This window comes from Toxotes jaculatrix, chromosome 1 (assembly GCF_017976425.1).
Source record: "Toxotes jaculatrix isolate fToxJac2 chromosome 1, fToxJac2.pri, whole genome shotgun sequence".
Classification (NCBI taxonomy): Eukaryota; Metazoa; Chordata; class Actinopteri; family Toxotidae; genus Toxotes; species Toxotes jaculatrix.
In genome coordinates this window covers 7,600,176-7,627,730 of record NC_054394.1, presented here as the reverse complement: position 1 = coordinate 7,627,730, position 27,555 = coordinate 7,600,176, and the positions used below count along the sequence as shown (strand labels likewise).

At 41.3% G+C, this 27,555-nt stretch overlaps 2 protein-coding genes across 3 annotated transcripts; one reads left to right on the top strand and one right to left on the bottom strand.

The window, feature by feature from the left end:
* Positions 1 to 564: 564 nt before the first annotated feature.
* On the bottom strand, positions 565 to 12,538 carry tars3 (threonyl-tRNA synthetase 3). The gene is made up of 19 exons (XM_041036185.1): positions 10,999 to 12,538; positions 10,585 to 10,671; positions 10,262 to 10,449; positions 9,959 to 10,082; positions 9,732 to 9,856; positions 9,242 to 9,359; positions 8,876 to 8,940; positions 8,690 to 8,768; positions 8,455 to 8,601; positions 6,339 to 6,437; positions 4,458 to 4,624; positions 4,171 to 4,333; positions 3,872 to 4,009; positions 3,322 to 3,399; positions 3,127 to 3,227; positions 2,406 to 2,510; positions 2,070 to 2,142; positions 1,830 to 1,944; positions 565 to 908 (listed from the first exon to the last, which is right to left on the bottom strand). Exons 1-19 carry the CDS (start codon positions 11,317 to 11,319, stop codon positions 760 to 762), a joined length of 2,442 nt encoding a protein of 813 aa, XP_040892119.1. The 5' UTR covers positions 11,320 to 12,538; the 3' UTR covers positions 565 to 759.
* On the top strand, positions 11,916 to 25,739 carry ulk3 (unc-51 like kinase 3). Of its 2 annotated transcripts, XM_041036198.1 has the most exons (17): positions 11,916 to 12,007; positions 12,518 to 12,647; positions 12,851 to 12,991; positions 13,272 to 13,392; positions 13,809 to 13,904; positions 14,107 to 14,250; positions 14,919 to 15,001; positions 16,285 to 16,440; positions 16,665 to 16,770; positions 16,913 to 16,953; positions 17,143 to 17,245; positions 17,516 to 17,580; positions 17,988 to 18,066; positions 19,833 to 19,873; positions 22,668 to 22,715; positions 22,957 to 23,020; positions 24,556 to 25,739. In XM_041036198.1, exons 2-17 carry the CDS (start codon positions 12,543 to 12,545, stop codon positions 24,570 to 24,572), a joined length of 1,410 nt encoding a protein of 469 aa, XP_040892132.1. In that variant the 5' UTR covers positions 11,916 to 12,007; positions 12,518 to 12,542; the 3' UTR covers positions 24,573 to 25,739. The 2 variants fall into 2 exon arrangements, with proteins under 2 accessions (XP_040892132.1, XP_040892141.1); XM_041036207.1 differs by lacking the exon at positions 11,916 to 12,007 and having other exon boundaries at positions 12,507 to 12,647.
* The last annotated feature ends 1,816 nt before the right edge of the window (positions 25,740 to 27,555 follow it).

The following is a 27,555-nucleotide window of genomic DNA, read 5'->3' as shown; positions in this document are numbered from 1 at the left end:
ATAAATTTCACTGCCTGACACTGTGTTATGTTCCTGATCTGTCATTACATGCTGTATGAGGACGAGGCCCTGTATTGCCTAATAGATAAAGATCATAAAAGGGCATGTTACTTGGCTACCTGTGACCACTACTTGAACTCAGTCATACAGACTCCTTCTCGTCCACTTACTTCTTACTGAACAGATTTAGTACTTTGTGCTTATTTCAGTGCATCCCACTATAATGAAGCTTTCATGTTGTTCCTCACTTGTAAGTCGCTTTGGATAAAAGCAATATAAAAGTGAGTAAATGTAAATGTAAGGGAAAGACAATCACTACCACTGTTGAAGGTTGAATTGCCAACTATAAATCTATGCACCTCACTGAAAACCACTGTCTGAAAGCATCTGCTCAGTTTCAAGTTTTTCCCTTTAGAATGAGCAATCTCATCAAATATCAAGGACAATTTCTTGGAGGTCTGCATGTCTCTACAAAGTAATCCTTCTGCTCTTTGTCATGACATCTAATTGTTGTAAGAAAAAAACTATTCTTTTGTGAAAGCAAAAGAACAAAACACTCACATTTGGTAGATTTATTTCTAGGGTTCCCCACGGAGACAGACCTTTGAGAAAACAGATCAAATTCACATAACTTTGTGTACTACACTTTCCCAGTGCCACCTTTATGTGTGCCTTCATTTCTCCCTTTACTGCTTATGTGGCTGTAGTTCTAAGAGTGAGGTATTCAAATACGAGAGTCTGCTTTGTTCTTTGTCTTTTTCAGAACTCCTCCTCTGCGTTTCGACAGCGGGATTGTTTGAGCAGGGTCAGGCGAGCCAGCACCTCGGGCACCGACAGTTCTCCGTGGACTTTATTGTCCCTCGTGCGCACATTGACGCTGTTAGTCATCTTCTCCTTCTCTCCGACCACTGCCAAGACACAAGAGGACACAACAGCTCGATATGGGCCAAGTCACACCACATACATACACACACACACACAGCTACCCTAACACATTCTTTGCTTTGTGCCACTGAATTCAACAACTGTGGGTGGTTAGCCAGCTTGGAGGTCCATTTGCTTTATATTCAACCAATTAAGAATGTTAATTTTGACTCACCAAGATTATAATGGTGAGTCTACTGACAGCCTCACAGTTGAAGAACAAAGTCTTCAACTCTTACTACAAATCACACATACCATTGTATTTGGACATCTACAGATGCTAACAGCCTTTTTTTGGTAAGTTATTATTATTTCTGATGGTGTAGAGAGACAGGAAATGTGGAGAGGGAGAAAGAAGGGCAAGGCTTTGTAGGGCCTCTGGCTGGGAATCGAACCATGGACATTTGATTATATGGTTTGAGCTTTAACCATTAGAATTAGGCCACCAAATAGCTTGCAGATGGATTTTTAAATGTGTGTAAAATATGCATAATCTTTGAAAAAAAGATAAAAAAAAAAAACCCCATATGAAATAATTAAATCAAAATCCCTCATTTTCACTGATTCTGTTAAAACAGCTTTTGTATGGTGTGTTTCTTTAAATTCACAGCCACTCAAACCATATATAGTATTCTTCCTGTACCTCGTAGGCACCTCGTAAAAATGGACCACTTAAAGTGAGTGGATTGCTCCATCAGCATTACAAAGGAGAAGGATTTTAACAATTTTACATTAACAATAGAATAATGCTGTTGTTAAAAATAACCTGTGAATGCTGTGGGAACAACCACTTAAGTGTACTTTTGAGGTGAATGCAGGGAACACAGAGAGCAGGAAACAGGTGGTGAAAATGCTCTTCAATCAGTGGTCAGTCTGTGCTTCTGTAGGTCAGTACATTTCCTCACCAAGAATGAAGTTATACTGAGCCAACTGTGCATTTCGGATTTTCTTGTTTAGTAGACAGCCAGAGTCCAGGTCAGCATCTGCCATGAAACCGGCTTCTGTAAACTGCTTACACACCTGACAGGTAGAAATATCAGACATTAATATACATCTCATGAGCATTTTACGGTTCTTAATACCACAGGTAATTACTGCTTGCATTCATATAATCATATTTAAATGTGGTCAAGCTGAAGGCATACCATCTTGGCGTAATCCTCACAGGACGGGTTGACAGGCACTAACATCACCTGACGTGGAGACAGCCACAGTGGCCTGGCGGAGCGAGAGATGGGCTAAAATGAAACAATCTTCACACTTGTGTAAAGATAATAACATAACTGACACACAACACAAAATACGGACAAAATAATGACAAGGACTATCTAATTTTTCTTTGAAACATCTCTGAATATATAACACAGATCAAAGCAGTGGGCCATTTCAGGCTTAATTACTTTTAAAAAAAACTGTTTTAAATGTCATAACATTTTTTAATTTAAGCTCTTAAAAGCTTGAGCAGCCAGAAAACACCTCACCATTTCCCAGCATAGTTCTCAGTGAGAATGGCAATCATCCTCTCCACTGAGCCCAAGATGGCACGATGGATGATGACTGGTCGGGCTTTGTCGTCTCCATCCTTCCTGTAAGACATTGCATCATAAAGAATATTAAGGATTCCTGTGAAATGTATCAGTATGTCTGTAAACTCTTTTAGGCCTTTCATAAATATCATTGTATACTTGGTTTACTTATTTGTAAAGAATCATTTCCATGTCTTTCAAATGATAAAACAATTGTAAAATGTTTCTCCATTAACACTACATGTGTTCTAACTGTATCTACCTACTGGCTTTAAATCTCGGTGTCTGCAACTTATCAATCAATATCACTTCTTTTGATCCTTTTGCTGATGCAAACAGACACACCCTACCTTTTCTGTATGTAGCACTAGGCTGTTTGGACTAATGCACAAACCGTACAAAGTACTGCCTGCTGTCTGTTGCTGTATATGATGCACACTATTTACCCATGCTGTGTTTACAAATTGGAAGTTCCTGGTGAGATGATAAATGAACCCATCACCTGCTCACTGAGTTCAAATTTGCGAACAACTCTTCACCTCTCCTAGTGTACAACTCTGTGGAACACAGTGCGCAAGCTGAGATATCTTATTTGGAAGGGGATTAACATATAATCCTTGGTGCAGTAACGCACACAGACTCAGCAGTGTGCCAATATTTTGATTAGGTGACTCACCCCACAAAGGTCAGGTTGAAGCGGATAGGCAGCTGGAAGTCCAGCTGAATGGTTGCACACTGGTGGTAACGTCCAATTGCATCTTTGATCTTAATGTCAATCTGCAACGGCACAGAAAGAATTACAGCGCTTTCCAGGCCTCCGGGAATTAAATTGATTTTGCCTTTGGCAGGAAATATCGAGAAATGGTCTGACCTTGGGTCCATAAAAAGCACCGTCTCCAGGGTTGAGTTTCCATGGCTCCCCAAATTCATTCAGGCTGTTCTCCAGTTGCTGTCAAACATGAGGCACAGGTTAACATATAAATTTACATCTAAAGCAATTATTATGAAGCAAGCCAAGTCATACTAAATTACACAGTTAAGTATAGGACACACAGTTCAGTCTGCACTTATAAACATTTACATCTGAAGTGGTGCCCTTACGCAACTCATAACTGGTCAAAACTAAAGCAGAACTCAAGTCAAACAAATGAGCAAAGTGACAACACACCACCTACAGAAATTCAAAAGAACTTCACCATGACTCACAGACCTGATACTACTGTATGATCACACGGCAGGAAACCAACTCTTTCATCCACAGTGCCAAGTCATTTGTTTACCAAAAACTAAGGCGTGGCAAAGTCCAATTTATACTTAGATGACAAAGTCAGATATTTAGCTGCATCTATTTTAGAAATCAGCTGGTAACTGGAGCTCATTTTCCACCATAGATCTCAATGAAGATGCATGACACAGTTTACCTTCTCTGCCTGGTTCCACACAGCAATATCACCCAGATACTTTTCGGGGCGGGTGGAAAGGTGAAGCTGGAAGGAGAAGCCAAACACATCGTAAACAGCGCGGAGGAAGTCCAGACAGCCCTTCATCTCTGACTCGATCTGTAGCAAAAAAAAAAAAAAAAAAAGAAATTGCCTCACACTTGTTTTATATTTCATTGTATTTTAGACTTGTACTTTTTTTTTTGTATGTTTTTAGTATGTTTTTCACATGTTCACAAAGACCTAGAAATTGCAGAAATCCCCAGAAAAATGCTGGTCACCTGATCCATCGTGCAGAAAATGTGAGCGTCATCCTGCTGGAAGCGCCGGACTCTGGTCAGCCCAGTTAATGTTCCTGACAGCTCGTTTCTGTGGAGGACCCCGAAATCTGCCAGCCTCAGAGGAAGCTCCCTCCACGAGCGAGGCCTGTGGCTGAACATCAGACTGAAGGATAACCACAGAGAAGGAAATCAAATGAATGTGACGTGTAAGATACTGTATATACTGTTAGATTTACAGCATTTGAGAAACACTTTAAATATTTCCTCTCTGTGTGCTCTAAATTTACCAGTGCCCGGGGCAGTTCATTGGCTTGAGAGCAAATATGTCATCTTCCACAGGGAAGGAGAACATGTTTTCACTGTAGTGTTGCCAGTGGCCAGATGTCTCCCACAGTTTGCTGTTATAGATGTTGGGGGAGGCTACTTCCTGAAAGCCTCTTCTCCAGTACTCATCCTAGAAAAACAGCAAAACCACATAAACAAGCTGAACATGCCAGTTGGACTGCACAGGTATTTTGAGCTGAGCTAAATCATGACTTCTGGCACAAAATCTGGAGCTACTGCGAAGGAAATCAGAACCTGTGGGTTTTATTTATCCATTTGTTGTCCTAAAGCAAAACATTTAAAGTCCAGTTGAGCTGTTTAGCAGCCAACAGTAGAAGACTGGTGTAAATGGAAAGTTTTCAACTGTGAATATGTGGAACTGTGAAAATGAAAAAGGAAGGTGCTGAGAAAGATCACGTATGCTCTGTCAGCTTTTCCTGAATAAATATGATTTAGCAGAAGAAGAAAAGAGGAGAAGATACAAACTTTGAATGTCACATGCTGAATGGCTGCAGTTACTGCAACAGTGACTACCATCGGAGCCATCAGGAGACAGCCTCCAAAATCTATAAATGTATGAGGTTCTCACCATTAAACATTTTAGTGATATGTTATAGAGGCAAAGACATAGCATGCTGGACTTTTTTTTTTTCTTTTCACAGCAGCAACAGACTGACGTGATAATGATCTTGCACCATCTCTGTGCAATGTATGTGAGGTCTTCTTGGCTTTGTCCGGTGTGTTGGTGTACGCTGTGAAAGTCATCAAGATGTCAACACTTCACTGCAAATACGTCACACAGACAAGTTCCTGTACAGTCACTGGACCCGGCAACGTACTTCAAATTACTCTGAAATTTAAAGTTTGCTCAACTTTGGAGAAGAATGCGGTCTGCTCATGACTGAGAACTTCTAAACTAATAACTAAATGTGGAAATTCTGTGACTTCCCAAACACTAGATCGTCTTTAACCTAAAAACCAGCAGAAAACTTCTGAATTATCATTCCATGAGGGCAATAGGAAACACGACACATCACCTTTTATGAGGACTGGTGTGCTGCTGACAAGCTCATTAGGACCACAATCTGAAAATCTTGACATTTTTGGTTCTGACACTTCTGACTTCATAATGTTCAGTATGTCATGTATTTGGTATTTGACTGAAAAAAAAAATACCTCTGGAAAAGCTCAGCCAATGATTCTGACTATGTGAAGCAGTCAGAGCTGGGCCAAGCTTTTCTGGGACTCAGAGCAGAATTTAAACTGATTGAGCTGAACTAAACTATTCAGGTCACTGTTAGACTTGCAGCTTATCTTTGAGCTCCTTGGTGATTGCATGTTTTGCAAAAGTCAAGGGGTTAGCGGCCTGCATGTCAATGAGTCAGCAATCACTACAAGTACACTGAAAATGTTAAGCATGGCCTTAGGACGTCCCTGGAGTATTTCTTTTTTTTTTCTTCAACTATAAATGCCCCTTCATATATCTTTTTAGCTGTGTTTTCTCATTTTGGCTATTATATTAATAATTTTAGTCACAGTTAAGATATTACAAATACTATTACAAAAAAAAAGTGCAGCAGTCAGGACTGGGTTTTTCTGTGGCTCTGTGCAGGATTTAAACTGACTGAGCTGGACTAAACTATTCAGGTCACTGTTACACTCACAGCTCATCTTTGAGCTCCTTGGTGATTGCATGTTTTGGAAAAGTTGATGGCTCTAAAGTAAGGAGGTGGTTACTATGTGAAGGCTTCTGAAGCTTACATTTGCAGTCAAAACTGATTTCTCTTTCTTAAATAAAATTAAATATACTGGAAATAAAAGGACTCTTGGCCACCCGGTCCTACCCTGATGAACTCTGTGAGCGTGTTGTAGACGTAGGCCCCGCGTGGCATGAAGAAACAACTGCCAGGGCTGAGATCGTGGAAGAAGAACAGCTCCTGATCCTGTGAAGCAGACAAAGAAGATGTTTTAATGACTTCACATATCTTCATTGTCCGCAGGTAGAACAAGCAAGAAACTCCTCCATGCACAGCAGGGAGTTATCCAATCATCACACAGCTGACCACCTGTCAGCGACTGACCTCTGAAAAAAGGCCAATGGACTCAAAGTGCAATAAAAAGGTGACAGGCTTGGTGTGCACTGCTAGCTGGAAAGCAAGATGAAGCACTGCTTCATATCCAGACTGTGAAGACAGCTCTAGTTCATTTCCTGCTTAAAAGAAACTAAAATACAATCGTCCATGGCACCAGCAGGTCCACTGATCTATGTTTCTGTGACAACCTTGAATGGTGAACAGTGCTAATACAAGTTGTCTCCTTGTGCACAAGCCCGAATTACAGCAAAAATACATATTAAAAAAATTCAGCTTTGTGTCTGAAACGTCTTGTGACATCAGCCCACGTTTGATGTCAACGTCAATCATGGGCTGTTTGAAAATGCAAGTAGACTGAAAGGATTAGAGGTTTGGCATCTGAGGGGAGATTATTATAGATGGCACAAAACAGCAAGGCTTATTGCAAAAAGTCTCGATTGAGCCGAACAAACCAAACCCGGATTAATCTGTCTCATAAAGCCACCTCTGAGCTAATGAGATCAGACAAAGTAAACTATGATGATGATCAGTTGAATTATGTTATTTGGTTTGTACAAGTGACACAACGGCCTCTCCATGTGTGGAAACACTGCTAAAGACGTTCAGGCTAGCTGCCTCCCCTTTGAAATGAGTGCAGCTTATGTCAAAATATGATAAATGTGACACCATTTGACACATGTTCGCAGTGCAGCAGTAAAGAGGAACGAACCTTCAGGGAGGAACACAGTGTTTCTGACAGACAGATTGTAACACCGGTTAAGACTGAGAAGAAGCCAAGTCTTATAACTAACCAGAAAGGGACCAGGCTAGTGTGGGGGAGGGGACAAGGTTTCCATGGTAACTTAGGTCTGACTTGTTTAAACCTCACATATGAAACAGAATTTCTTGAAAATGAGCCTAAATGATTAATTTCACTGCTAATTTTTCTCTGTGAAACACGCATCCGGCAATCATTTTTCTATTCACAGACCAGAGCTTTTATTGCCTCTGTACACATGTCTAAAGAAGTGATGTGTAATATGTTCAATCAATTGTATTAAACTGACACAGCCAGAGCACTGTTGGTGCATCCGATGGGTAATACAATTAGACTGCACCTGAAGGTTTTCAAAATGTTGTGCACTGTTCAGAATGAAAAAACGCTCGGGTTGAGATCATGCCACGGAGCACCATCTTTAAAACCACATGCCGCTTTTGTCACCTCCCTGGCTTCGACAGCAATATCTTGACTCTCGTGTTTAATATGGAACTGTGTTGTAATCAGTGCTGATTGAGGTGCTGCCGTCTGTGTCTCCCATGCTGGGGAACCAGCTGGGGCCCTCAGATGACTCACAGTGGTCTTGAAAGTGCAAATACAAAGAAACACAGTGCCCTCAGCTGGTGTAAAGCAGCAACAAGTGATTTAGAGGAAAACAACATGGGTTTCATGTTCAAATGTACAACAAATAGGTGACAATGTAAAATGATCTGAAGCTGGTGAGTGTGGTCCATCTGAGATTATGGTGTGTTTAGTTTTCTCATTTTTGAAAACAGACTTCTGTCTAGTGGATTACATTAAGGAGATAATTTTACTTTACTCAACCCTTTTGGGGAAAAAAAATGTTTCTATGTTGTTGCATGGATCTTTGCAGTTCATGTCTAGAGACTGTGTTCTTGCTCCAGGTTCGTTTCAGGGTTTCACCACATCAATAAAACCACAAACCTAGACTCTCATGAGAAAAAGCTCCTGCAGAAACCCCAATGGAGATGTGTCAGTCATTACATTATGCAATTATAAATCAAAATTCACTTTGTACTGGTTTCAATTTCTGGTTTTAGGCCTGGGCCAGCTGGGTGGGCTTGAACATCACTGCCTATAGTGACTCACTTTGCCAATCTTGCGATGGTCTCTATTCTTGGCCTCCTCCTGAAAACGTTCCCACTCCTTCAGCATCTTTGAGTCTGGGAAGGAAATCCCATAGATCCTCTGCAGTGTTTCCATGTCGGAGCGTCCCTCCCAGTAGGTGGAGGAGTTCTGATGACAGAAGTAGAAAAGAGTTTAATATCAACATTTCTGCACAAGTTGGCACAAAATTACACCCCGTGTGTATTATTCCACATACCTTGTAGACTTTCATGGCCTTGATCTTGCCTGTGTGTCTGACATGGGGACCTCTGCACAGGTCAATCAAGGGCCCACATCTAAGATTCATAAGTTACACAACAATTAACTTTACAAAGCACAAAAAACATCTTAAATTAAAAAGACCCAGTTACTACTTTTTCTTTTCACTTATAAACAAACTAACCTGTAGACTGTAGTAGTGGGGGTGGTGACTTTCTCATTCAGAATGCGGCACTTGAATTTGTTGTACTGAAAGACACCTTGGGTAAGTTAGCAGTTATCCTGAGCAGAAGGAATATTTGCCACACACAACATTATTTGTCTTGATTTAAAGATTTCACTATGCTTTTTGCCAAATTCCATGCTTGCAAACAATGGTAATAAGAGGTAATGAGACTAGATCGCTCTATACAGACAATGTCAGTTTATGGCTGGAGAATATTTTTCACAGTAAATGACCATAGCACCTTATGAATTAACAGTTTTTAACAATTTCAAAAGACTCAGAGAATCCTGGGCTGGGAGCGGACATGAGTGCTCCCTTTCTCACCTTAAACATCTTGAGCAGTGTCTCCTTGCTGATCTCAAGCCTCTCAAAGGGCTGTTTTTCCTTCACCACAGCCTTACACAAACTCTCCAGGTCCCCAAACTCAGTGCTGGACACTCCCCTGGAAACAGCAAACATGTTCCACTCATTACAAGTGCTCATGGTTCTAGTCTGACAAGTATCATGACCTTTCTGTAATAACTTAATCGCATTTGACATTATAATCCTGTGCTAGACAGTTTTAAAAGAACAGTCTCTTTTCTGTTGTGAGTACTCTTTTTAACCCAACAAAGCAAAGCAATCAATAACTGATTCATAAAGCAGTGAAATACATAATTAATACTAGAGTGTATAAACCTGAACTCATTCATAGAATCTGCTGATTTTACTACAATCCATGTCTGGCAGTTATAAGCTATTCTGGAAAGATTCACATAGATAAGGAAACCTGACCAGAGCAGAGAACACATTGACAGTGAAAATACTTGCTCACTTCTGTTCGTCCAGGAACATGTCATAGTAGAAGCCATTCTCTATCGGGGGTCCATAACATAAACAACCTCCATAAAAACGCTCCATCGCCTCCCCCAGGATGTGAGCACTGGAGTGCCAGTAAACCTAGGACACAAGATGAAAATGTATATATTATCTGTTCAAAAAAGTAGTTTAGTCAAGTTAAAAAAAATGTTATTAATTATTTTAAATGTTCTATGTACTCACGGCCTGAGCATCCTCATTGTCAAAGCACAAGATCTCAAGAGAGCAGTCCTGCTCAAGAGGTCTGTCCAGGTCCCAAAGCTCCCCATTCACCCGAGAAATCACAGCATTGTCAGCCAGGCCTTGGCTAAAAGATCAAGTGCAAGATAGTTGCCTCAGCAATTCTGTGTCCAAATTTCACAGAGCAATTTCTGTCATTACATGGCAACACTGGGGCCAACTAATTTTCTCAGTAAATAATTTATTACAGCCTTTATTTGATGATACAACCATAGAAGATGACGGCCAGCTGCTTTAAGCACCAACCTGATATCACGAGCAAGCTGGTACGGTGTGGTGACCCACGCCTTGGCTGCCACCTTCCCCCCATCTGGTAGCTCCACAGTAATGGGTTTGCCGTCTACAGCTCTCTTAGCCAGCAGGGCATCACTCTCCCTCTTCAGCTCCTCATAGAGACTGAGGCGCTCTGCAATGTATGCAGGCCAGGGCTTCAGCTACAGAGAAAAATAAAGAAAAACAATCAAGTCAAGAAACTGATTGTGAGGAACTGAAATGTGACAACTCATGTGCCTGTTGGTACAGTGGGTGAACAGGGGACTAGGATAACTTCAAGGTCCTGTAACAATCACCTCTTTCACGCCTCCGTTCCCTTGGCCCTTGTCCTGCTTCTTCTCTTTTTTGTTCCTGTCACCTGGTTTGGTATCCGGGGTTGCCACCTGTTAACAAAGAGTATTTAGACTTAGCAAACAGAGTATCTTATAATAAGCTCTTATCACCATTTCCCTCTGAGTCACATTATAATCCTATTATTATTTTGTCAGTGAACGTGGTGAGTATTCAAAGTGTGCACACAGGCACACTGACACTGAGTGTGGGAGCTATTTCTGGAAATGTGGTAGTATAGTTTGTCACTTGGCTTCACTGAACAGAGGCCCGCTACTCATATTGGTGAAGCACTACTATTACTACTCATTCCCTCCTCATATCACAAATGGAAGCCATTTGAACTCGGTGATGTTTACTGTTCCAGTCTTTATTACTACCTTGTTATCAGCTCGGTTGTTTGTCTGCTGCTCTTTGCTGGTGTTTTTCTCCGGAGCTTTGCCACTCTTAGCTCCTTCTCGCCTCTTGCCCTGCGCCTCCTCCAGCTCCAGCTCCGCCTGCAGACCCCGTCGGAGGTGCAGCAGCCGGTACCTGAGCTTCTCGTTCTCGGTCCGCAGGCTCTCTAGCTCCGGAGAGACGACCACAACATCGGTGGCATTCAGACCACGGCTTAGCCCATCCCGAAGAGTGGAAATTTCCCTGTAGAGGACCTGAATTTGCTCCTCCTGGGCGGCCAAACGTGCAGCCAAGCACTCGGCCATCTTTAAATGACCACCATAGCCACAATGACAGCTAACTTCCGGTGAGGGTGTGTTGAAAATAAAAGCCTAGTTTGACCCAGAAATTAAGTAAATAAATGAAAAAAATAAAAAAATAAAAAAAATAAAATAAAATAAACAATAATAATAATAAATATAATAATTAATGCGAAGAAATATGAATGAGTCACCAGATTTCAGCGCTTATTTATAATACTGTGATGTCCTTTAACACATTTCTATATTTCTTATTTCTCATTTCTTAATGTCAGAATCAGACCAACGCAAATCACAAATAAAATTTCTGTGGACAAGTGGAGAAATATATTTCTACACACACTACTCGAAAATGACTCATGATTGATCATAATTTTATATACTTTAACGATGAGATCATAACATTTGAGGTCTGTGTTTGGGGTCTTTAGGATTTATTTATTTGGTTCGAGTGTATTCTGTAGAATAGTGGTAAACATTTGGCAGATATCGCACCATGTTTCATCCAGATGCTGCTAAAGAACCATTCCTCCCATGATTTGCAGTAACGGAGTACCAACGCTAGGGGGAAGTATCATATTTTCTGATACATTTTGACATCAGCTGATCACCGCAGTGCAACGTGCGGCCAGTCCTGTGTGTTTATGTAAACATTCACTTTTCATTCATGTACAGTGGATTGGTTAGCGTACAGGTAAGTGTCAGCTAGTTCCATGTATATTTAAAAATACTTTAAAAGAAAGCGGAAAGGTCTAACTACTTCAGTTTTATTCTTAACTAACGGTTGACAAACACTAGCCTACAGTTAACGCTGCAGTAGTAAACATAGTAGTTACCTGTACATTGACAGCAAGTATTGCATTAGCTGGATCGAACTCAGGAAGCTAGCTCGGAAATCGCGTACACCAGACTCAGTTCAATAAACCGTCAGTTTACTGTTCACTTAGGACAAATGCATATCACAATGCGGTTTAAGACCTTTCACGAGTCGGTCTGAAATTTGGCACGTATCCGGGACACACCAAGCGACTGTAAATACTGAGCTTTTCCCGTAAACTTTTTTTTTTTAATTTGTGCCACTTCTTTTTACAATATTAGAAGCTGTACTTTGAACCGCTGTATTGTTAGGTTAGCATCACTACTCTTACCTCAGAAGATCAGGCCTTTTATGTGGTATCCATAGCATATTGATCTTACATTGCAGCCCAGACCAACCTACGGTTGTCAGCATGGCCTCAGGCTCAAGCTTTGCTCCTCCAAAACTGGCAGACTTCATCCTCACAGAGCGGCTGGGCAGTGGTACCTATGCTACAGTCTATAAAGCTTACAGAAAGGTGAGTTAGGTCCAAAGAGAAACATTCATGTTCAAGGTTTGACTCAGCATTGTGGTTCTCTGTATTTACCTGACAATGCTTACCACACTTCATTAACTATGAAGCAGTCTCTGCTTGCAGGTACGTCTGTTATAAGCTCAGTCTAATTTTGTGGTTTAAAGTGAAAGTGAAAGTTGGTCTAGTCTCTGGCTGTGATGTTGCAGGGGCAGAGTCGAGAGGTGGTGGCAGTGAAGGTGATTGGGAAGAAGACTCTAAACAAGGCATCTACAGAAAACTTGCTCACAGAGATTGAAATCCTCAAAACTGTGCGCCACCCGCATATTGTTCAGCTCAAAGACTTTCAGGTGAGCACATTTACATCTTTGATTTGTTGTAGCTTATGCAAGGGATATATTGTGGATAAAAAAAAATATGTTTTCAGTTTGAAAGATGGTACTATTTTTACCAGCGTAACATCTGTCCATGCAAACTATGTCTTGATCTATGGACTCCTTGTAGAGATGGTCATGAATTTTGCTTTCAAAAAAGGATATAATAATGACAAATCATGATGCAGCAGTAGAAACGACTTAATTCTTCCTTTTAATCTTTCTCTTGTGTGTCTTAATTCTTCTGTTTCACTAGTGGGATTCTGAAAACATTTATCTGATTTTGGAGTGGTGCTCAGGTGGAGATCTCTCCCGCTTCATCCGCAGTCGCAGGATTTTACCTGAGAGGGTGGCCCGGCGCTTCCTGCAGCAGATAGGTGAGTAATTGCCAGATCTTTTTTGCCAAAAAAATCCTTCTCTTTACTTTGACATTGATGATTTAAATAAAAAAAATATTTTAGGAGGGAATTGAAAGTTCAGCTCCAGGGCTTGTTCCCAGTTTTTTAAGAAATCACAATGTCAGCACCGATTACACTGGTTACATAACAACTTATTTGCATAGCATGTGACTTTTTTCCTTTTTATTTAAGGAATTGTTCTCTTTCTGAAGTGTGTGCCTGTAAATTATTTGGAAAAAAATAATATGAAACATGAAGTGTCAGATAGGCTGAGTTTGGCAGGTTTTTTTAGTTCCAGTCAGAACTTTGATCATTTGATTCACGCAAACGAAAGATGAGTTTACTGTCGCTATGTTTCTCTCATTGTGTATTTGTATGTGTGTCTGTATAAACAGCCTGTGCCCTCCAGTTTCTCCATGAACGAAACATCTCACACCTGGACTTGAAACCTCAGAATATTCTGCTCAGCGGCTCCAACCTCAAACTAGCAGGTGATCACACAGCAGAAAAAGTGAATCACTCTCATGCTATTTGTGCTGTTATGTTTGCAGACCAAGAGAGTATATATGTTTTGTTTTGGTTTTGTTCTTTTTTGTACATGCCACCTTTGTGCATATTGTATTCTAAATGTATATAAATGTACAGTTCACTCCTCACGGTGAACATGTTGTTTACATTCTGGTTTGCTCTCAGATTTTGGTTTTGCCCAGTACATGTCACCATGGGATGAGCAGAGCGTCCTGAGAGGCTCTCCTCTTTACATGGCTCCTGAGATGGTGTGCCGACGTCAGTACGACTCCAGGGTGGATCTCTGGTCAGTTGGAGTCATTCTCTATGGTGAGCACTGAAATACCCTTAACATGAATTACACACTACTTCACTGGATAACCAGGCTGTTTAAAACAGAACTGTTTCCTCCTTATTTTCCTGAATACACATATATAGCATTACAATTAACAACATTTTTTAATGGACAGTATCTGGTATATTTGTCCTTTGTGACATATAGCACAAATACTAATTTAATAAGAATTTCCAATATGCCCCTCTTTTTCAACAGTAAAAGGCTAATCAGTTGCCTGGCCCTACAGGCTTTAATGAGCACACTCAGTAGGTTCCAAACACAATTGTACCATAAATCATAAAATGGCAGCCTGGTTTGCCCTACTTTTCAGTGTTACAGTAACTGTGCTATCATCATGCAATAGCACACTACAGTGATTGTACTGGAGTTACTGTCACTGTCAGTCACATAAGCCATATATGAGTAACACAGAACGTAAACTTAGCTTTAGTATGTTAACAAGAAAACTACACATGGTACTCTTTAAGGTAAATAAAGCCAGATAATTAATACTTAAATATAAGAATTTGAAGCATGCATACCCGTTACCTAAAACTAACTTTATTAACAGTAGGTGCCTTCATTTTTATTGATAAATACTTGTAATCACTGCCAATTATCTGTTGGAAAAGTCTGCTCACCGCTGTTTGTGTGCATCCAGAGGCACTGTTCGGGCGAGCACCATTCGCGTCAAGGTCTTATGCTGAATTGGTGGAGAAGATCCGGAGTAACCAACCTATTGAGGTAAGGGTTGAGTGATAAATGAGTTCCTCGTTAGTGAATGTGTTGGACTGAGACATCAGCTATCCTGCTAAAAAAACAGGATTGCGTCACTTGTACTGGGGCCCTACATGCTAAATTGTGCAAAATTGTTCGGTGTATGTACATGTGACAAATGACAAGTGTAGTCTCCAGTAAAAGTGGTGTAAACCTGTGAAAGACCAGAATGAGTTATGTTAGGGGAAAACGACTAGATGTCAAAATGCTACTGAATCTGAAACCAGAGCATGAACTCCAGTAAGTATTTTTCATTTGCCTTAACATTGTACTACTGCAGTATGTTGGGGTTTAACTGTTTTTTTTTTTTTTTTTAATTAACATAGATTCAGTCTAACTATACACACATCATTAGATCAGCAGGAAATTAAAGCACTGAATTAAAACCAAAATCCAAGAATCAAAAACATAACATTTCTTATTAAATGTACTTTATGTCCTTACTTTATGTTGTTCCCTGTAGAAAGCAATGCATTTGCACTGACATGCCCATCCAACAGTATAACCAAAACAAATTTCCTCAAACTGTTCGAGCCTTCTCTCTGTGAATGGGTACTGTAAGACCACTAGATGTCATACTTTCACAGTATAGCCTTGTCTTAAGGAGGGCTGGCGGTGGAGGCACTCAGCTGAAACAAGGACTTGATGCTCCTCTGTATTAACATTCATCTAACATTTAAAGGAACAGCCTGTGATACAAATGAAAAAAATGCCCTCTCATATTTCCAACACACACATAAAACAGGTCATATAAAAGAACCAGTTAAGACTTGTTGAGAAACAAATTTTAAATCTATAAATCCGCTGCTTTAATGATATATGGTTTAAAATTCTAACATGATGTTCAAATACATGTAACAGTAGTTTCTAATCTCTTGATTTTATTATGCTAAAATGAATCACTAGCTGCTAGCTATTTGTGCCTCTGTCCCGAATTGTCCGTTGATTAGGCAGACCATGGTTTGATTACCATTGTGACAATAAAGGAAAACTGTACTTTTAATGACAAAGTGCCTACAAAACACTTGAATTCTTGTGCCAAACATTAGGCTCGGACTTTGGGTTTCATTAGCATATGGTCAATTAATGAATGAATCCTCAGAGATTCACATAGAGAGTTTTAAGGTCATCTTTTGACAGAGGGTAGTGATGTGAGACTAGAAGGTCTTTGGCAACAATCTGCTGTCCTCTTCCTTTGGATTGTCCTGTGAATTGAGTGCAACATAATAAGGTCATGTTTTGTGCATGAGCTCCCTCCCGGGGCCAGGGTATCCAAGGACTGCAGGGACCTTCTGTTGCGGTTGCTGGAGCGAAATCCAGATGCCCGGATCACCTTTGCAGAGTTCTTCACTCACCCTTTTGTGGATTTGGAGCACATGCCAAGTGCAGAGAGCCTAGTTAAAGCGGTAAGAGAATAAGAGGAAAGGCAAGTACGCTCTGGCATGTGTGTGTATACTCTAGATGACCGTGAATAATGAGCGTGTGACTGACCGAGCACATGCACACATGTGTTTGGAGGTTTGCATTCAGGCCTACTCCACGTGCCTTCACGTATGACTCTGCATGCATAAGCAATGGAGAGTTGTGGCCATTTGCGTTCAGTGATGCCAGTTCCTATTTTCTGTTTCAGAAAGAGCTGGTCCTGCAGGCCGTTCAGAAGGACCAGGAGGGGGAGAGGTCCGCTGCTCTCTCTCTGTACTGCAGTGCCCTAGAGCACTTTGTCCCCGCTATTCACTGTAAGAGCAACAACCACTCTCATATCCTGTCTGTGGCTCAAGCCCTTCAACAATGCACTGCCTTTGTTCCAATGCAATAAACTGGCAAAGTAAACTCACCAAACGTAAAACCAAACCATCTCTTTTTTTCCACCCTCTCCAGATGAGACAGACCGACAACGTAAAGATACACTCAGACAGAAGGTAGGCCTGAAAACACGCCACCCATTCACATTTGGATTACTTTCTATTTTCAATTGGTCATTTTTTTTAAACTCCAGTGGCTTTCACTTGGAATTAATTTTCCTCTATGAATACCATATGGTGTGGATGGAGAGCTTCTGGCATGGTTGACATGATTAAGTTGAGTCAATGTAAGAGGACTTCCCGCAGGTCAGCCAGTATGTGTCCAGAGCCGAGGAGCTGAAAGCCCTGGTGGCCTCAGACAACAGACTGCACTTTGAGGAGGCCCAAACCTCCAGGGATGTCCTCCGAGGTAACGCACACACGGCTCAGTGCAGAAGCAGAGTCACTACATGCAGGCATTAGCTTTGTCTGGTCAGGTGCTGTATGAGATGACAGCTTGAGAAATGAAATGATTCCTTTAAGTACAAACCTAAAATGTCTCAAGTCCACAATACTGGAATCTTAAGATACTGCATTCGACATGCAATTACCATGTGTAGCATATTTTTTGGTAGAATGCATTGATGGTATGTTTAGGCTGATTACACAGTTGGACTCAAAGTTGTTTTTTCTGTTTCAGAAATGTCTCGAGACCAACCACGAATACTGGCTGCTTTGGAGTTGGCCTCTATCGCCATTGCTAAGGTTAGAAGGGGTTACTGCTGGATGATACACCACAGCTATAGAGATATACACAAAGGCAGGGTGAAGCTCAGATAATATAATAGAAAAAAATCAAACTGACAGGGTACAAACCAGTCCTCCTTTCACATATTTCTTTCCAAACCACATCTCTTGCGATGACTTGGGAACCAAAAACATCTATGTTGTGGTTTCGCTTGCCTGGTATTGTGTTAGTTGAGCTGTCACGTGCCTCTGCTGTTTTCTGGACAAAAATTCTAGGAGTGAACAATAATTAATAAACAAATTTTGCGATGCTAACAGACTGGGGATATCAGTATTGAGTTGACTTGTTCAAGTACCAGGATGGTTCATGTATGTCTGTGGTCTGATTTAAAGCATTGTGTTGCCTCATTTTCATTCCCTAATAGGAAGAGAATGGATTGGATGATCACGAGGCTCTGGATGTGTACCAACAGTGCTTAGGAGAACTTCTGTTGGTGCTAGCAGGTAGATAAACTCTCTTTCTTTCTGTAGCAGATGGCTTTACACAGATATCCTGTCCTTTGCTGCAGTTGTCTATTGTGCCACTCCATTGTAGCCTAGGATTTAAGTGCCTTATTCAAGGACACCTTGGCAGTAGTTAGTGACTGAGTAAGAAATTAAAATCATAATGTAACAAGAGAGATTCTGAGGAAAAGTCATTTTAAAGACAGATGGGCAGAAGAGCACATACAGTGATTTCAAGAGTGGGCACAATGAGCTGACGAGGTCAGAAATTCATATAGAGTTTGGGTACAGCCAGAGACTGAGACAGGTCAAGAAAAAAGAAAATGATACTTAAGGGAAAGGCTTGAAAATAGACAAAAAAAGAGGCACTAAAGATGTAGTGATACATTAAGAAACTTAACTAGAAAAGAAAACAGAAAGAGAGACAAACAGAGAGAGACTGTGAACCTGACTTGGAGAGAGATGGGGATAAAAAAGACTTTGTAAGTCTCAGAGATATGGAAAATAACTTGTAGAAAGTGATTTAGAAAGGGTGAAAGACAAACTGACAAAGTGAAGCAACAGTCTTGGAGAGAGAGACAGGGACACTTAGAAAGACAGACAAACAGACAGAGGAACTACAGAAGAGACTGCAGTGGCCTGGTGTCCATTAGCCCGGGCTCATGAGCTCATCTGGAAGATCGGCCTAATGGAAGAGGTGGGATAGAGCAATCCACATGTGGCTTTGAGCCGGGATGAGACTCAGTGCCAGCGCCCTGTGTGTGGTATAAGAGTTCTGCCATCTGCTTCCCATTCAGGCAGCACACTTCATTTCTTTGTGTTATTACACACTGGAAACAAATAAAAACTATTATGTTACTAATGGATGAAAACTCTAATCATTCAGTTCAGTTCAGTCCCATCTAAGGTTCATCCAGTAGGTGCTGATAGTTTGGCTAGTGTCATGTTAATTTCCTGCCAGTTGGGTTCTTTTTTTTTTTTTTCTTAACAAAGAATTGCAGATATTTAATATTTTGCTCTTTGTTCTTCGTTAATTTTTCATCTTGGCTAAACATTAAAACCTCTTTCAGACATACATTGATAGGGAAAACTGTGGACTGCATGAGTCCCTTAGCTGCACCAGGAAGCTTTGCATGCATGTGATGGTAATGGACTAGCTCGATTGGCAGGGATTTAGCAGGGCCCCATATTTAGGCTGGTAGACGTGTTTGTCTCCACTTATGTTGTGTTGCTCAAGAGATAGTTCATAAAAAACAGATTAAATTTATAAATATATCATTATATAAGTATCTTAATTAGACGTGTTGAGGAGAACCTCTGTTTTGTCAGTGGAACAATAATATATGATCTACTATGATTCCATGCCATCGCAACCAGCCTCTCTCTTTGCTGTCAGAGAGCCTCACTGTGTGGCACAAAAGATACCACCAGGGGGATTGTGGGAAGAAAACATTGGTTCTTTGTTTAGCTAGGAGCTCTTTGTTGTGCAGCTTCCCCAACATGCCTTTGCCATCAGAGAGCCCTCCTCCTCCTCCCTCCCCCTCTCTTCCACCCTCTGTCACTCTCCCCTCCAGGATGACTGACTGTGAAAACACTGGCCTGCATTAGAACCATTTCTACCCTTGAGCCCCTGGTCTGCACGCTAGCTATATCCAGTCTAGTAGTTGACCCCCTCTTGAACAAACAAGGTGATTAGGTAGTCGACTCTCTCCTCCCTTCCTCTCCTCATTATTCTTGTCTTATTTCTTTCCCTCTTGGTGAGCCAGCTGAGCCCCAGGGCCGCAGGAGAGAGCTACTTCACAGTGAGGTGAGTAGGCAAAGAAGGACTTCTGGTTGAGCGCTCACGGTAGGAACAACTTATCCGTCACCTCCACCTCCTGGGCTGATCACCTACATCTGAGGGCACAATAGTCATTCCATCACCTGACCCATGAGCCTTCTTCCTATGGTCACGTGTGCTTGTTTTTTGTGGTAAAGGCCAAATAATGTCATTTATCATCTGTAGTACTATTTCATACTCATAGATCACTGTCCACTTTATAATTGGATACTAAAAGTGGCTGTAAGTCATGGCTCACATGACCACTTGTATGTGAAAAGAGTCGCAAACAGAGGATTTTAGCCCAGCTTTGTTTGTCCCTTCAGCTCTGCAAAGCTTTATAGCATCGTTCAGCTCATTTTTTTGCAGCTTAACTGTTTTTACTATTCCAAATAGCAGAGAGACAAAGTTAGCAACTAACTAGTGAACATAGCAGAGCTCAAACTAAAAAGCCTGTTATTTCCCTCAGGAGCTGGGGAAAACTTTGGACTTTTGGACTTAAGCTCCATCAGGTAGCCAGAAATAAGATTTCAAATAAATGCTAATGTTGCTCCATAACTTCTGCATATGTGAAAAAGCTGTTTGCAGGTTTTGCCACATTAGCATAAAAGGTATTAATACTATACTGGTGTGTCAGCGTTTTGTTTGCAGCTTGTTATTACAAATCCATTATTGCAGGTTTTAACTACGCCAATGGGAGGCTGAACTCTGATCATCACGGTTATTAACAACCATCTTGGTTGAGTTAAAGTTTATATTGAAGTCATCAGATGTACGTAACTTAATGCAATAAGAGTTACGAAAAGCATTTTGGGTTTATACAGCAAAATAACTTACATATATGTGTTCCAATCAACGAATTAAATTAATAATAGTAATAATCGGCTTAAACATACAAGTCCCTCCGTTTACCTTCTCTCGTTTTGTTGCACTAATAAGACCTTCCCTGTAGACTACATCCTTACTTTTGGGCACCAACCTGAACTTACTTGACTAAACTCTAAATTTTGATGGTCCAGTAAATTTGCTGGCTGTAACTTTCAGGAATCAAGACAGTGAATCGATATTCTTTGACAAACACATGTCTGCCTGCTATTAGCCCTTTTGTTTTTGTGCATTGTTTAGCCAGCAACTAAGTCTACAACAGACAACGGCATTTCACCAAGAAACCCCAAAAGGGCATGGGGGTTTGAGTGGGCCTCATAGACCTCCCTATTTGAAGTTTTATGGGTGCTTGTCTTAAGTAAATTCAGATGCGGCTGTAATAATCTAACACAGCATTGGGTGTGGGGGGGGGGGGGGGGGGGGGTTGGATCAAAAGCATGTGTGTATGTGAGAACCCAAAAGAACCAACACATGCTGCCATGACTGGCCTCCATGTGCGTTCATATCTACTGTAGAGCACACTTTAGCTTTTCAAAGCTGTAATTCAGTATCTTGGCTTCTCATATGTGAGCCACAGCTTTGATCTAACCAGTGTGTGTTGATATAGAGTCGTTTTGCCTGAACATACATGAGGTCCTGAGTTTCAGTATGTATACCATGGTACTCTGCTAGTTATCAATGTCTGTCCTGCTCGCCCATGCAGATCTCCTCCACATTTAATGTACTTGGTGATTAAAGAAATTGTGATTAAAGCGCTTTGGCTACATAAGGTTGGGGTCAGGGCTGGATACAGAAAACCTGTGGCCACAATGATTATTTACCACAACAGATTGGTGTTATAAAGGGACATTATGGAAGCCATCAGTTTAGGACTCCCATCATTATGACCCTCAGAAGTTACTGCAGTAATACGCAAGAAGGCTTACTTTATACTGTGACATGGTGATGATACAGCTAGGTACGAGGTTCAGCCAAGAACTTTCGTCATCACCAGGGGACTGATTACCACAGTAAAGAGCACCCTCAAACATATGATGACAGCAGTTACTACTTGCACATGTGAAGCACATGAAATGTTTTCAACGAATGAGAGAAGAAGCAAGCAGCAGATCAGCAGAGCTGATCAGTTTCGGATTTGGACATGGAGTTTATGTCCACAACCGTCGTAAAGTTATCGTGTTTCCTGCTGAAAAAGACGCGGCAGTTTACAATAAACAAGTGCAGCCTACAAAATACATCTGGTCAGTTTTTAGAAGAGCCAGAATCACTAGAGGCCTTGAAAACATATGTATGTACATATGTATATATACTGTATATATACAGTAAGGTGCACTTTAAAACATCACCACTTCTCTTGGGTACACACACACACACACAGTACTGTGCAATGGTTCCTAGCACTGTCACACAGTGCCATCAGGGAAGCATCTGATCAGTCCCAAATTCATTCTGCAGCATGACAACGACACCAAACATACAGCAAGAGTATGCAGCAGATGGTGTGACCCCTACAGAGCCCTGGTCTCAACATCATTGAGTCAGCAAATTTCAGTCCCTCTAATAGAGATATTTCACTAATCAGAAACAGTTTGAAAACCTGCCAGCTTTGTGGTGGCATCAGAGGAAAAGTCAGGCGATCACCAAAGCTGGTAGGATTCATCACCCAGGAACCATGAATATCTGCACATAATGTCATGGCATTCAGTCCAGTAGTAGTTGGGATATTTCCACCAAAATGGTGGCCCAGCCAAACAACACTGCCATCACTAGAGACACGCTGCAAGCTTAGCTAAAAAGCATAGGTCGAAAATGTATTGTAAATGAAAGCATGAGAAAACACTTACGTTGAAAGTGCAAATTGTAATTGAAGCTATTGGAATTTTATGTCTCCAACCAGATTAAGAGCCTTATGACCAGAGCTGAATACCTCAAAAAGCATATCAAGGTAAGCATGTGCCCCTCCCTGGTATTAAACTGAAGGATTAGAGATGCATATTCAGACTCTTAATGCATGTCTGAAAACAGACAAATCGTGGTGCCTAAAATGTTGGTGATGACGACGTTCAATATTGGAGGTAGTTACATCATCTTAAAACCATTTAGTCCTCACATCTGTGTTTATCTGTCCATGTTTTGTTGTTTGCTTGTTAGTTTTAGGTGATTACTTGCATATGTTTATTTTTCAGATGCAGGAGACTCAGAGAGACGTGTCTCTGGACCGAGAACCTCTTGCAGACTCTGTCAGAACCTGTGAGTTTCCCTGCTGTGTTGTGTAAACTAGTCCTCTGGCCTGGAGAGTGTGTTCTTTTTTTTTTTTGAGAACCTTTCAGGCATACTGATAAGTGACTATATGGAGGTTTGGTATGGGAAGTATAGTGGGGGTTAAGTGAGGAATGGCCGTCTAAAGTAGTAATGAAATGTCCTTTCAGTGAAGATTTTTCCACTAGTAAAATCGGAGCCATTCTCTTGCTGTGCCGGCCTCCCTACAGGACTGTCTGGCTCTTTGATTTCATTTCAGTGCAGCCCTGGGCCGCTCTGTCCTCTGCCCTCTTGTAAAGCCTACCTTGTGAAAGTGAGACTTGGTGCAAGCAAAAAGTGACCTGCTAACACACAAACACCAAAAAACAACAACAGCACACATGTGCACCTCATTCCTTTCACATATCACTTGTAAACTCATCTTTTATATAAGTTCAGCACATATCAGCCCTAACTAAATTTACTTGAACTTCCTCATCTGTACATTATACATAAACTGCTGAACTGTATTAAAAGCAATGTATTATTAATATAAGTTACATTTGAATATTCTTGAACTTCCCTTGCTGTAACCTATATACACATAGCCTTATTTCCAGTATTTTTTGGACTCGGCTCCTAGATGGATAGTGGATACCTAAAGCTTAGACAATATCCTGCTCTCAGCAAGAAATTCCTGGGGAATTATGAATTTAAAAAAAAAAATGGGGAAGGGGGAAGGGCACCAGTGACTCCAGAGGCCTCTCAAGTTTCATGGAGAGCGTGGCTTCTTATTCTGCTGCTGTTATTTTAATAAAACCACGGCACAGTCAGCCATACTAGCTGGCACTGATCCAACAGCAGCTGTACTAGAGAGGGTTGTAGCAACGCCCAAGTCTGTCTGGTGACCTTAGACTACACCAAAACAAGCAGCAAAGTTTTGAAAACCATCACACTGTAACCCTCAGACCATTTACATTTCAGATGTAAATCTCCAGGCAGTGTTTCAGGGGCCCAGTTAAACTGTCTCCAAAGCACTAAACCCTCTCAGACGTGAATCGACATCACCTGCCTGATCAATGTATGGTTGGCAAAGTGTGATACATGCACTTTACATAAAGATTAATAAAATGTGTTCTGTAAATTATATAAATGCTGTAAGTACATTTTCAATAAAATGAGGGCCCCTCAGAAGTGAATAGGTTTACAACAAGTAGATGTCCAAGAAGATATGGAAAAAAATAATCATATAAACAATAAAGCTAGACATTGTGATAAATTGCTGGTGTTAACAAAGTTGAGAATGCTGAGTCCAACAATTGGACTATTTGAAATGAACTGGACATATAATTTGTCCAAAACAAATTAATAAAGTATCCTGCTGTGTAATTGTGAAGGTGGCAACAGACAAACACATCAGAGAATCACTGATGTGGTTACAGATCCTTTGGAGTCACTCTGTCTTTGTTCTTTTAAATATTGTATGAAATATGTCATAATCTTGAAAAAGTGAAACCTAACACACCTCATTCATTCTCCCTCCTCAGCCTGCTGTTTGCAGTAAGCTTGACGCTGACCCTGGGAACCAGCTGGGACAGCTCACAGAGCATCAGGCTGCCTGTCAGAGATGGACACAGAGCTTTCACCTGATTTGGCTTCTGCTGGGGCCAAATCAAACCTGCATCACACCTCACCCTAAACCACCTCAGGACACCGTCTGGGTGGGATATTACTGTTGCCAGCCAAATGTGGTCAAAGTTTTTCTACTAGATGATGTGGCCAGTAGAAAACTTGTATTTATTCTTACAGAGGAAAAAAAACTGTTTGGCTGGTGAAATACTGAAAATAGCTTTTGAATTCTGGATTTGCACACTGGTGAATATGAAAGTTAGTTCCCTGTTCTTTACACTGTGTTGGTGCGCTGCTTAGCCTCAAATCCCTCCTCCTGACACACCATTGATATGTAAATGCTGGACAGCTTGTATGACAATGCCACACTGTCATGGTAAATGAGTTAAACTGGGACTGTAGTATTTATACTTTAGGGCAGAACATTCAGACGTGTTTGCAGCACTCCTAAAAACTGTGAAAACCTGAAAATACAATCAAACATGAACTGTGATTTTAAATATCACAAATTTGTAGTGTAGTATTAAGTATATTCTATGGAGGCCTCTGCAAACATGCACATACTCCCTCACCCCCCTCTTCCCCACTGCCTTTAATGTGGGTCAACCACAGACTCACCATGCTCTCTCCGCTGATGGAGCCCTCTCCACCACTATGAGGGGAAAACTGGAGAGGTGCGGCCTCTGCCTTATTTACACTAGACTTGCATTTTCTTAGGTTTGGCAATGGACCGGTATTTGAGGGATACAGTGAGTTGTGGCGCTCAAGCAGAGTTTTATAACTTGGCCTCTGTGAAACGGTAGAAAGCTTAACAGTCGTGGCAGGCTGATAATCCACGCTGTTGTAGGTCTTCACGGACTGTTTTGCTGTCAGACGAGTAAAGTTCTTGAATACTCCAAAAGGGAGCTTTACTTTGAGTACAATTTTAAAGCAGCTGAAGAAAATACCTGAAACAGGAGTCAAATGAGAAAAGTATAAATATGTTTCCTGGCAAGATTTCCACACTGCTGTGTTGTCTTATTTTTTATTTGAATGTTTATACAGCTGTGATTTTATAATGTATTTATTAAATGAGGAATTTGGTGGAAAATAAAGAGCAAACTCTGAAGTCTCTGTAGTCTGAAACTCCTTGAGACGTTTGGTCAACAGCACAAGGCAAACGCTTGTCTTTCAGAACCTATAGAAAGATTTATGTGCCGTCGTGGGAGCAGCACTGCTGTTCCCTCGCTATCATCATCATCTGGAAGGCCGCTCTGCAGAAACAGCTGGCCCAGGTCCACGAGGGGAGGAGAGAGGAAGGCAGGCCGGGGAAAGTAAGGACATTTTATAATTATACGATTCATATAGAAGTCTGGAAAACTATGGAAACTGAATTTGAAAATTTCCAGATCTCCAAAACTATGGGAATTACTCAACAAATTCATTTCAAGTGTATAATCTTCATTGCCCATAGCTCTTCTGCCCTATATGATAGAACCAGCAGTTTTACTGTACAGCAGCAGTTGCACCTCTTTCTATTGATTGCTCATAATTAGCCAATTCTGTCAATTTAAGTTAACCATTTTAGAATGGCAAAGATGGATAGCACCACCAAATATAAATCGGCTGCTCAGATTTAAAGTCAACTCAAAAGATGATACAATCTTGTGAAAATCATCAGGGATTATTAGAAAAACATGTCAAGTTCTCCTAGAAGCAGTGAAATACAGACTTCGGCTGTAGTTGCCTTAGGTTTAACAAGTGGTTTTTAAATTTGACCAGGACTCAGGGCAGTGTTTGTTTTCTGCCCTACCATCTGGTTAATCACATTCACCTGGCATACCAGGTGTAAATCACTCCCAGACTGTACGGTTAGAACAGAGACCAGCATGGCCCCGAGTCCTGGAACAACAGGATGGGGAACCACTGAGTGCTGCATTTGTGGCTGTGCTGTGGAGGGGGCTCTAATTGGCTAATGGTGCCCGTGGTGTTGGGCAGCATGAACATGAGCATGTTGCTGCCAGGAAAACTTTGGATGCAATTTTGACCCCTTTCGTTGCTTGTTACTGGGAGTACTGCCAATTTATATTACCCCCCAACCCCCTCCCAAAATAAAGTTCATGGAGTATCTTCTCAGTAAGGCAGAGGTGGATTCTGCAATAGAAAACCTAACCCACCCCAGTCTCCTCCTCTGAACCACAGCCTTCGGCACTGTGGCTTTAATCATCCTCCATTTTGTTGCAGATCCAACAACACTTTCTGTTGCCCTTTCCTGTTCCAGACTCTCCCTCTCTTTCTCTGTTGGTGCTGTTAATGGGACAGCGGTCGGGTCAAATTGGCATCGACGTCACTCATGAAGAGGAGTTTCTGTGCTCCAGACCTGAAGGAACTGGGTGCCCTTGACTCCAGCACCCCCTGCCCTGAAAACAGAGAGCGGGTCAGCCATTCACTGCAGCTCGATGACTATCATGAATGGAACATTGTACCTATGAGAGACAAGAGCCTCCTAAATCCTCGGGTCACTCCCACTTTGGAGCGGTGAAGAGAGAGTGGGAGTTGGTGGGGGTTGTTTTAGAGAAATGTTGAATAAAGATAATTTAGAAAATGGGCTCCAGCACAGTGCTGCCTCTGTATCCCCCTGTTCCCTCCACACACTTAACTCCCCAAGGCTGCTCTGCTCATGTTTGTTTTGATTTTGCTCCCAGAATCAGGGCAGGGGGGGGCAACGGGGGGTTTGAAGGGGGAAGAGTGGTCGTATTGGATGAGTTTACCGTGCATGGCGATGGTTAAGACAGATTGGACTGAGGACAATCTAACTAAACTAGAGGGAGTCAGGCTATACTGTTGCTGGAGGCCACTTTGTTTCTCTATCTCCAAGTTTTTATGACACAATAGACAGTTGGAAGAGCTTGAGGATTCCTGTGGTTAAAGGAAAATCA